Below are 12,149 nucleotides of genomic sequence, written 5' to 3' on the forward strand. Positions count from 1 at the left end.
AAAGCTTGTTTCCCACTTCCTTAATGTTTATAATTCAAATGTTGGCTGTCCTCCTTGTCATCTTCACTGAGATTCCACTCCAAAACAAAACAAAACAAAACGTAAACATGCAAGAACACTGGTAAACACTGTAGATTTCACTGAGGAGATGAAAGACAGGGCTTACACTGCAGAGCAGATAACATTTTGCCCGGGGTTGGGGGCTAGGGGCGGCGGCAAATCTCCTTAAACGAATCTTTTCTCCAAAACGCTCTTCTCAGCATCATACTGAAAACTTTACTCCATTTCCCAATGCCCCTTCCTGACACCATGAAACCCCCCTCATGAAACCTCCTGCTCTACACCATCTGGGAATGCACTGAAGACAGCACAGTCCAACCACTCCTGCCTAATGCTGGCAATGTGCTAAGACAACCGGTTAAAGTAGATTTGAAATCCCTGAAGTCGTTCTTCAAGAGACTGCCGTGAGCACCCTCCCTCCTCCACAGTTTATAGGAAGTAGAGATCTGGGACTTAGCTACTCAATGTGTGAATTTCTACCACCGGTGAGGTTTCAGGTTCACAATAGCTGGAAAATAAAATGCCCTTTGAATGTGTGAACATTTACCTGATGCCAGGAGTCACTCACATCTTAATTTGAGGCCATTTAATTAGATCCCTTCCTCCTAACAACTAGTTGGAATCCTCCGTCTGAGGGCACAAGGGTTTCAGGGACAGAGGTGGGGGGTGAGAACAAAGCATGCAGAGATGGTGATGCTGACAGCACCCCCCACCCCCAACCCAAGCGTCCAACCCAGGGAAGCTGCACAGCAGGGTAACAGGGGAGGGATCTCGAAGGGGAAACGGAGACCCCCCGAAGCACTGGCCTTGTCCATTTCACAGTTTGACCCAGATCAGCCCTGGGACAGCTTTTCTTCTATCAACATCATTCCTCTTAAATTCTCATGCAAACCACCAGCTCAAATCTGAAGAAATCCTCTTTGCCACAGTGTGTGACCATCAGAAAGAATGTGCTTGTACTCCTCCCACATCCTCGAGGAGTGACTTTACCTTTTGGGTCAGGTCACTGGCTTCATTGATGTACCGATCTCGCTCCTTTTCCAGCTGAAAGATGATCTTTCTCTGCTTCTGAGCCTCATCCTTATAGTTCTGGATTTCTTCCTCCAGGTTCCTCTTGGCTTGCTCATGGAGCTTTACCAGGTCTATCTGTTTCTGGGTCGCATTGACCGCCTTAAGCATATTCTAAAAATAACGACAACAGAGCAGTCACGTTACCCAAAATGTGTGGGGATTTTTGGATAAATTTACCCATGTTTCATCCCTAAAATAATTAGATACATTGTTTTTTGGGTGAATAAAGATAATCATATTCTCTACAGCTTATTTAGAGCCTACTATGTTAATTTTGCACAAGGCAAACACATACATAAGTACACTAAGTGACCACAACATACCAAGGAAGGGAGCACTATTTTGCTCCCATTTTAAGGGTAGGAAACTGACACTCAGAAGTGAAGGTGCTTACCTACAAGTTCATACAACAGGGGAGTGGCAGAGCCAGGATTTGGGTCCAGGGCCGGCTGACCCCAGAGGTAAACCCCATCCCAGCTCTGGCCTTGTTCCTGTGAGCTTAGAGCAATTGAACCTAATCACGTAACAGGGCTTTGACTGCAAAGTAAAATAAAATCAACTCGTTGAAAATGCAAATATCTAGAATTAACGTATGATCCAACAATTTCACTCCTGGGTACATACACCCAGAACTGAAAACAGATGTTCAAAGCAGAATTTGTACATGAATGTTCACAACAGCACTCGTCACAAAAGCCAAAAGGGAGAAACAACCGAATGTCCATCAGCTGATGAAACAGGTCATCAAAATGTGGTATAACCACACAGTGGAATATTCATCAGCCACAAAAAGGAACAAAGTCCCGATACAGGCTACAGCATGGTTGAAACCTGAAAACATTATTCTGAGTGAAAGAGGCCCTACATAAGAGGTCATGTATAATGGGATTCCGGTTATATAAATATCCAAAATAGTCAAATCCACAGAGGAAGAAGGCAGTTTCTCTAGGGTTGGGAGAAGTGGGGGGGGGGGGGGGGGGGGGATAACTGCTTTACAGGTGCAAGGGTTCCTTTTGGAGTGATGAGAATGTTCTGTAGCTAGAGCGCTGTGATAGGTGCACAACACCCCAAATGTACTCAAGGGCACTCACAGTAAATTCTGTCTTATGTGTATCTTACCACAATAACACAACAACTAACCCAGTTTCTTAAAAAATGCAGATGCCTGTGTCCCAAAGCCAGAGATTTCGATTCAGTGAATCTGGGAGGGGACCCATGTGCCAAGAATTTTTTTTAACGCTGCCCAAGTGATTTCTGCTGCTGCAATGGAAATTCCTAGGATTGGCTGCCCAAGAAGCCAGGCTTGCCCTGAAAACAAGGAGTCAATAGTCTTTGCAGCTGAGCTCATGCAAGAGGGTTCACGTCTCTGGCCATAGGGGAACAGACCAGGGACTTTTGAAATAGGGCCTTTAGCTTTCTGCAACTCAATAGAGGACATAAACTTGGGAGCTATTGGTGATAGCCATTTTTTTGCCAAACAGACTGGGAAACAGGGAGGCGTTCTTCCCCAAAAGAGAGGAATGAAAGCAAAAACTCAGCAGGAAATCCAGTGATGGCAGAAATCCAGTGGCTTTCTGTATATCCCAAGAATGTCAGGTCAGCTTCCTATCAGTTCCCGAGGCCCAGCTGTATCCTTGGGTCCCACAAGGCACCTGGTTGTCCCTTCCCAAATCTCCAAGCAGTACGGACCTGCAGCCAGGTCTGAAAACCACTAGAATATAAACACACTACACCTCAGTTGGGTGATGATGCAGAAAAAAGAAAAGGTCAACTTGATTTTCAAGCATTGAATTAAACATCCACTCCATAAAAGACAAAGCCATTTTGACATGACACTGAAAAACAAAAATATATTAACATTGCTGCCTGTCAAAAACATGTCACTCATTCATTCAATGAAAGGGGCATTTCAAATCAGTGGGGAAAAAATGCATTATTAGTAAAGGTTGCAGAGAGTTGGGCGCTGTGTGAGGTTCTAAGGAAGGATGCACACTGGCCAGAAAGGAAAAAAAAAAAAAAAGTATACCTTGCCTTGGAAGAGGAACTGACGTTAGTCAAATCAAACAAATAAATGTAAAATTAATGTTGTGCTACATGTCCTATTGTGGCAGAAAATCTATTGGTTGTCTATCAGTATACATAAAATATAAATGGGTTAAATGCATGTCTTAAAAACACGTTTAAAAATCTAAATCTGGGGGCGCCTGGGTGGAAAATCTAAATCTAGGGGTGCCTGGGTGGCTCAGTCATTAAGCATCTGCCTTGGGCTCAGGTCATGATCCCAGCGTCCTGGGATCGGGCCCCGCGTCGGGCTCCCTGCTCTGCGGGAAGCCTGCTTCTCCCTCTCCCACTCCCCCTGCTTGTGTTCCCTCTCTCGCTGTCTCTCTCTCTGTCAAATAAATAAATAAAATCTTAAAAAAAAATCTAAATCCAACAACATTGTTTGCATGTGCAAATTTATTGAATAAAGGAACAATTTCCAGGATCATCCAAAAAACAATGGTTTTCTAAGGAGCACTCAGCATGTAAAGATAGGTAAGCTCCTATTTCCTGAGATCCCTTAAATGTCTTCTTTAAGCTTCCAGAGTGGTCTATTTTGTCAATATTTGTTCAATTCTGGAAAGCCGAAAGAAATAATGAAAGTTGGAGTAAAAAAAAATATAAGCTGTTTCTACGTGATGAGATGACTGTCTGGACCTAAAGCCATACACTGCTCTGGAAGCAGCCTCCCCACTCTCCACCTGGCCTTTTGATTTTTCCTCCCGGGAGGAAATCCCTGAGCAGGAAAGTTTACCCCAAATTCTTGGAACTAGTTAACCTCCTAAGAGTGACTGACTGTCAATGGAAGGAATCTTCTAAACTGGTTTGGAGAGGAAAGGGGTAGGCGTCCTCCCTTGGTTGGAAGCTTTCTAGGCCTCAAGCTCCTGCAACCCCTCCTTCAGCCTTGGACCAGACTGAGCTCAAAGACTAGGAGATATAAGGGCTGAAAACAAAAACAAAAACCTACAACGGTCCCCAAAAGATGGCAGGAAGTTTTATGGCATCAACCGGCCTTTCTTAGACCAAACTCCTCGAAGGTAAAATATATTAGCACTCACTTGTATCTTCTGGATTAGCAAAAGTTGCAGTTTATAGATATTAAATTCAGAAATTTTGATCAACCACTTAGGATGCCAAATAACACACCAGCAAGAGAATCAGAATCCACAAAACGCTCTTAACCCTGCTCGTTTATATGATAATTCCCCAATGTCCCTTCTTGCCACAAGTGATAATGCAGTTTCAGTTCTCAGCCCACGAATGGTGGACTGTGCCTGGCAGCTTGGAAGAAAACTGACCACGATGATTTATTTCTGATCTACTTTTGTTCACTTCAGAGTTTTCTTTCCCCAGCACAAGGGGTTAGAGGCAGATATCATAGCATTAGAGAAAGACATTTGTTTACCAGGGCTATGGGAACACACTCACCTTATTTAATATGTCCCTTTCTCTCAGAAGCTCATCCATTGCTTTCTTATCAAGTTCTGCTTGTTTCTTTGAAGCCTCCACCTCTAAATGGCCAAGGAGAAGAAGAAGAAATATGGAGCCAACCCAAGAAAGAATCTGCCAAGGCCAAAGCCAATGCGACACAGAAACAGCTTTACGCGTTTATCTGCAGCTATAAAACTCCTATTTATTGAGTGTTCCATGATCTTCATTATAACTCAGTGAAGGAGGTCTCCTGTCCCACTGAACACATGGAAACTGAGTATCAGCAGAATTAAGCCACATGCCACCCGTCTGCGACCAAGAGGTGACAGGGCTGAGGCTGGGAGCATGGTTTCTCTGACTCCAAAAGTCCTTGCTCTTTTTAAATCTTTTTAATTATACAAGTAATTAGGAAGACAGAAACAAGTGAGACATCCAAATGAACAAAAGGGAAAAAAAAATTCAAGTCAAGCAGAATCTACTTAGGATTTTGATGGGTCTCTTTCTGGACTTTTTCCTATGCAAATATGTGTGTGTATAAAAATACAGATATACACACATTCCTATATATATACACCAAAAGTGAATTATACGACACATACTGTTTTGTAGTTTGCTTTTATAATTAACTAACATAAAATAAATGCCTCTCTATATTATAAATGTGCATCTACAACAGAATTTTAATGGCTCTGTGATATTTCACTATACGAAAATGCATAATTTATTTCACCAATCCCCCACCTTAACATTTAAATTGCTTCCATTTTACTTATTTATTTGCAATTATAAGCCATATATCTGTGAAAGTTCTTATTCATTTGTTACTCTAGAAGAGGAAGTCCTGGATCGAAAGCGATTAAAACAAAAAAAAGGCATTTCTCTCCTACTGTCAAATTTTGAAAACTATCCAGAAAACTGATAGCATTTAAATCCACACCCAAACCACCACTGTGTATTATGCTCTTTGATCTCTTTGACAATCCAATAGATTATTAAAACCCTATGTCTGTATTTAATTTACATTTCTTTGATTAGTAGTAAAGTTGACTATTTTTTCATGTTTAATGACCATTTACTTGTATTTCTGTTTTTAAAATTGCCCACACTTGCCCTATGCCCATTTTTCTCATGAATTGTTTATCCTTTTTGTGGATTTGTAAGAACTCTTTATATATAACAAAAATACTAACTCTTCGGCAATATTTTGGTCAATTTACCTTTATATAGAGAAACTTTGATACATTAAAAAAAAACCCTCAGCTCTTATTTCATTAAATCTTCTCGATCTTGGCTTTCTGGTTTCCACATCTGGTATTAACTTTTTTTTTCCCAAAAAATAACTTATTGGCATGTTACCATCTTCTTAACAATCCATACCGCAAGCTGGTGTGAAATAACATCTTGATCTTGATGATAACCTTTTCTTTTTGTGCCTTTTCCAATCTCTTCCACTGATCTGTTTTATCAGGCATTTTCACTACACTCTTTGATTACTGAAGCTTTATAATATTAAACGCCTCGTAAAGCAAGTGCTCCCTCATCACTCCTCTTTTCCAGAATTTTATGGCCATTGTCACCTGTTTATTCTTCTGGAGGAACTCTAGAATCAGTTCTCAAGTCCCAAAAATATAACTTAATGAAATTTTTATTGGAACTATTAAATGTATAGATTAATTTAGGCAGATTTATATCCTTATCATATTGCACTTTCTCATCCAGGAACCTTGTATATCTCTCTATTTTTCAAGTCTTCTTACTTTATACCCCTCAATAGAATTCTGTAGCATGTTTTATATACATGTCTTGCAGCTATCCCGGTAACTTTATTTATAGATATCTTATTACTTTAGTTGCTACTGTGAAAAGGAGTTTTTCCATCATATATTCTAGCCAATTCTTTGTACGAAAGGAAGCTATCGATGTGTATATATTTATTTTATAACCTGCCACCCCAGTGAACTCTCATTAGTTCTGGCAGTTTATCCTTAGTGCCTTGGGTTTTGTGATAGAAAATCATAACACATAGAGGACTCGTGCTCCTAATTATTATGTCCAATGCCACTCTTTGATCAGGCACATCAAAAGGTAGAGGTCCCTAAGAAGAAATAATGATGTTAACGAGATCTATAAAATAACCAGAGGAGAGAGCATGATGAATTCTGTAAACATGATTTAAGAATGAAGAATTGGGTCCAACACTAAATGAATAATTTTTTTTCAGAACTATTGCAAGCAAAAATACAGAAATTTAAATGTGGGAGTGTTTTGAAAGTCACTAAACCAGTTACAAAATATGATCTAGTAATTCCATTTTTCTTCCTGTCACTGAACACATTAGATTATAAACTCATGCAAGATTGTAAGCATTCTGAGGGCAGGGACCTCCATGCACCCAAAGCCAACCTTAGTGCCTACACATAGTAGGTACTCAATCTATTGAAAGAATGGAGAAATTGTCAAGCCACAACTATACCTCAACAAAAGATTATTTCCTGATGTCTTGGAAAAATATCTGCACTGTTCAAAGGCTTACATAACAAACACAGTTGACCATTGAACAACATGGGAGTTAGGGATGCCAATCCCCCACGAAGTTGAAATCCACATATAACTCTGACTCCCCCAAAACTTAACTACCAATAGCCTACTGTTGACCAGAAGCTTTACTGATAACAGAAACAGTCGACTAACACATCTTCCGTATGTTATATGTATTCTATACTATATTCTTACAATAAAGTAAGCTAGAGAAAAGAAAATGGTATTAAGAAAATCATAAAGAAGAGAAAATACATTTATCTGTACTGTATTTATCGAAAAAAAATCCACATATAAGTGGACCCACACAGTTCAAACACATGTTGTTCAGGGTCAACAGCATTTCTGATAACCTTACCTAGAGATTTAGGTTTTACCTAACTTTTGGTGAAGCAATGTATGTTTTTATGCTGTTACATATGTTGCCTCATTCGGGGACCTACAACTCACGGTAGCCCACATAAGTTCGACAACGTGTTCCTGCCTCACATATTCTGGTGTACTTAAATTCAAACCCGGACCCTCCGTCTCTGAGTCCGGAGCTGTTTCTGCCACACCAAATTTGACTAGTAAATCCTATTTTCAATTCTATTCTTTTTCAGAATGAGATGGCATTCTATCTTACTACTTATATAAATAGTAATAAACCTGGATAATAATAGATGCCATTTAGTAAGCACTTACTATGTGTTAGGTACTATCCACAACGTGTATTAGCTTTATGTGTATTAGCTCATCTCCTCCTGCGACAGTAAATACAATGAAGGCGGGATCCAAGCCCAGGTAGACATGACTCCCTAGTTTGTATCCTTAATGGTTTTTCTGTGCTATAATGGCCTTCCATGGCACTTAAATTTTTCCTCCACAGGGCAATGTGATAGCTGGTAAAACAAGTGTCCACCACATGGTAAAGGACTAACAGAGAAAAGAAGTTAGGAGCCTTTTATTTTTGCCCCACTGATTCTTGTCCCAAATACTGCTAGTGGGGGACATTTGTTTTAGTTTATCCCCTATCTTCCATGAGGAAAGGGGTTAAAGCAGAAGGTCATGTAGAACCAAGACCTAAGAGTACATATGTTATTTAGTCCAGTGACAAGTATGGAGCAATACTTTTGGCTGGATTTAAATTGTGCCAATATAGTCTGTTGAAGACTTTTTGAAGGTAAGAAAGTTTAAGATATTTAAAATGATGTCCCCTGCATATTGGCTGCTTACCAGCTTGAAAGTTATTTTACTGATTACATTTGGCATGGTTTGTGTTTGTATGCACAGAGCCCTGGGTTACCAAATGACATTAGTCATCAATGAAATGTTTACAAAGGAATAAAACAAAGTGCAAAATGGTTCTTGGTTTACCTCTCTCTAATCCCAAGATCTGATTTTTTAGAGTTTCCTTGTTCTGTTCCACTTCTGACTTTTGATCTTCAATCTGGTGCAATTTCTTATGGATTTGTTCTCTGATTTTGTTGAGCTTCCCAATGTCAAGCCGCATCTGATGGACTTCTTCCTCTTTGGCCTGTAATTAATGAGACAGCATTAACCAGGGACACTCAGTAAATAAAGGACCAGTGACTTCATGATGGTAAACTCAGAACCAATAAAAGGAAATTGTTCCTGTGTCAGTCCAAAGTTGTTCTATGGGTTAAACAAAAACGCACACTGTTTGGTTTTGAGAGAAATTGAAAAACTACTCTCTGAATAAAACATGTGGCTTTGTAAGCTAAAAAATAATGAAAAGACTGATTAAACCTGATGTCTCAAGTTACCACTGAATTGTTGAATCAAACAGGATAAGAATGCTGAGTTGTATGTATCATAAATGTGTGAATTTTGTGTACAAATGCTGTATTCGATGGGCAATTTTTATGGATTCACGGAGTGATCACTCTCAAAAGATTATTAACATGCTATAATATATTCAAATACTCTTGTGAACCCATGTGGCCACTTTAGTGTAATAACATACACTAGAGAAAGGGCCCTCCCGCCTCAGAGGATGTTAGTCAGTGGGTGTACATACAGATACGTGGACAGGGCAACTTGAATAGGCAAGTCTACATAAAGGCAAAAAGTACCAAAATAATAACTCTAGAAAAAGAAAACACCAGATTTTTGTCAATGGACTTCAAGATTTGTGAATTTTTTTAAATTTAAATTAAATTCATTTTTTTTTAATTTGCCATTCTTAGAAATTACCGGAAAAGCAACCAGTGATTCTTCCGCAAATCAACATTAGTAATTATCCCCAGCTCTTGACAAGGAAGAAACTGCACTGAGCTGGGCATGTCATTCTCAGATTATTGCTAGAAGTAGAATTCCATAGGTTCAGAATCTGATAACAAAAATACTCCATCTTTCAAGGTGCCCCATCATGTTATCAAAGAAGAGAATTAATGGCGTAAGCATTTTTACCTTAATTTCACCTTAGGGGCTAATATATTATTTTGCCTTAAGTAGCCATTTCATTTCTGCTTCAATTTACAGCTTTCTCATAAAGAATGGTTTCAAGTCAAACCATCCAGGACTGCTTTAAATGCTCCTCCGCCTCAGATTTACATGACCCAAATTAGCTGAACTAAGGCCCTTTCCAATTAGAACACTAGAATGTTCTAACTCAGTAGTTATTAATCCAGACCCTGTGGTTAGACTTTAGAAAAATCCTGGAAACCTGAGACTGCATTCAAAATAAGATGCAAAATGTGCACATAAGTGTGTGTGTGTGTGTGTGTGTGTGTGTACATGCTGTCATCAGACTGTCAAAAGGGCCTATGATGCAAAAACTGTTATAATTCACTGATCAAATCCATGTATCATTGCTGATCAGTCACTCATTTTGTGCCTAGTATCCTAAACGTAACCAGAAAAGTGTTTATGGATTTTTTCAGAATCTGTGATAAACACAAAGCTGCTCTGTTAAGCAGGTAGGTATACAATATGTACCCAAGTATACAGCTTTTATCCAAACATAATTTGCAAACATTCTTCACTGAGGACTGGGAGAAGAATGGAAAGACTGTCTTGCAATTTACAGTGGACAGAAGTAAAAATCATGGTACTACAATCCTGGAAGTAGATACCCAGTAGTACCAATCCATTCCCCGACCCCTCCCATTCCACCTTCTCCAGACAAGTCATAAAATATAATCTGACTTCTTTGCCACTCGCTCACATAAATGGTTTAACTAGTAAGTAGTTACTTCCAAGGCTAAGTTACAGAGATGAGCATCGGAGCTGGCTTTCAAAACCATCCGCACAACCATATGATCAATATTCAGGTTTGTGGTCTTAGAAGAATGGAAGTCATCAAAGTATCTCCTTCTAGGCAGAAAGCCATCAATGAAGGCTTGTGCCTGCCTCTGACACATCAAGGCTAATATAGGTTACCCAACCAAGGGCTCCAGCCACAAAGGCAAACCTAAATTAATAGGGAATGAAGGAGGGGGTGCTAGGGAATAGATAGGTCCTCGTCACTTGGTGTTTACTTTGAGCTCCAAAGACTTCTGCTGGTTTTCCTGAGATAGCTGCTCACAAACCAAACTGTGTTGTTCATTCTCTTGCTGAAGTTTCGAATTTCTCATCTGAAACTGCTCCACCTCCTTTGCAGCTCTTTCATTCAAGATCTGAAAGGTACATAACGAGCTGGTTAATGCTTTTTAATCTGATTACAACATCTGCATATCCACACAGGAGCCACCACCCCCCCACCACCACGCTGCAAACCCCCTGGGACAGTCACAGCAAGCACACTTTCTTTGTCTTTGTAGAAATTGTTCTTTATCCCCGGTGAAAGCACTAACGCACTCAAATATGATAAACCATACATGGCTGAGGAAAACGACGCCTTCTAATGAATAACAGAGAAAGCATAATTTTTTTTTTCCCGAGAGCCTTGGGAAGTCTTGCTCACAGGTGGCGGATAAATATTTTAATGCCTGTTTGCCATTTGGCAAGCTTCACATACGCAACAATTGCTATAATCATTGCAAATGAGCTAGAGATTCAAACGGGTTTTATCAGCTGTGGGGCTGGGACGCTCCATCTTCAGAAGCAAATCCTGCATTAACATGCCTACCACATTTTCGTGAGCAGAACCATTCATGGACACCAACACAGAGACCATGCCCCTTAAATCCAACTGAAGTCGAAACCGTGCAACAGCAGTGCAGGGATTTCTATCTGCCTGACTTCAGTGTCAGTAGGGTTTCTTCTTCCCTTCCTTGACTATCCTGAGCAGACACAGTTTTATTAAACAAAAGAAAAGAGGAATATATTGGGGGTGGGGTGGAGCCATTTCTATCGGCAGACTAGTGGGGGGGGGATAGCAAATGCGCTGAAGGGAAAAGAGAGAAGATGCTTAAACAATTATTACAAAATATAACTTGATGCAAGCAAAAGTTAAACATGGGAAGAATCCATCCAATTTCCTGTCAATGGGGACTAAATAAAATATAGCCAGCTATGCCAAAAAGGAAATTGTCTTTTACATGAGTCCTGGATATTGCTAAACAAAGCACTGTAGTTTGATCATGATGTTCAAAAACCTCTCAAATTTCATGCTCCAAGACATCTCGTGTTTTTCTTGTGGATACTTGCATGTTGTGTATTACCTGTCTGATTTCTGGCTCTGTGCAAAATTAATGAGGCAATTGGCCAAGGAATATGTTCTAATATCTATTTTTTAAGTGGCAAAATGTTGTATGGCTTAACAATTCTTTGGAACCTTCCTAAGAGAAAATATTTTCAAGAAATGACTTTTCTCCATTACATGAATTGCTTCTTGAAGAAATGAGAGAAGAGGGGCACCTGCTTGGCTCAGTCAGTTGGGCATCTCTTGATTTCAGCTCAGGTCATGATCTCAGGGTTGTGGGATCAAGCCTGCCTAGGGCTCTGCGCTCAGAGGGGAGCCTTTCCCTCTCCCTCTGCCCCTCCCGCAGCTTGCACGCACATGTTCTCTCTCTCCCTCCCTGTTCCATTCTCTCTCTCTCTAAAATAAATACATAAATCTTAAA

At 39.9% G+C, this 12,149-nt stretch overlaps 1 protein-coding gene across 3 annotated transcripts in view; it reads right to left on the reverse strand.

The window, feature by feature from the left end:
* Positions 1 to 12,149, reverse strand: part of CFAP58 (cilia and flagella associated protein 58) — a 110,631-nt gene that overhangs the window by 85,742 nt on the left and 12,740 nt on the right. For all 3 annotated transcript variants that reach the window (XR_012381669.1, XM_073904230.1, XM_073904231.1), the window contains exons 6-9: positions 10,623 to 10,760; positions 8,497 to 8,656; positions 4,600 to 4,682; positions 1,051 to 1,242 (exon numbers count right to left, since the gene is read on the reverse strand). Coding sequence is in view for 2 of the 3 variants with exons in the window: in XM_073904230.1 (XP_073760331.1) it covers positions 1,051 to 1,242; positions 4,600 to 4,682; positions 8,497 to 8,656; positions 10,623 to 10,760 (573 nt within the window). In the remaining variant the exon portion in view is untranslated. The remainder of the gene's footprint in view (positions 1 to 1,050; positions 1,243 to 4,599; positions 4,683 to 8,496; positions 8,657 to 10,622; positions 10,761 to 12,149) is intronic.

This window comes from Callorhinus ursinus, unplaced genomic scaffold (assembly GCF_003265705.2).
Source record: "Callorhinus ursinus isolate GAN/ISIS: 27379988/994484 unplaced genomic scaffold, GSC_fseal_2.0 scaffold20, whole genome shotgun sequence".
In the NCBI taxonomy this organism is placed as follows: Eukaryota; Metazoa; Chordata; class Mammalia; order Carnivora; family Otariidae; genus Callorhinus; species Callorhinus ursinus.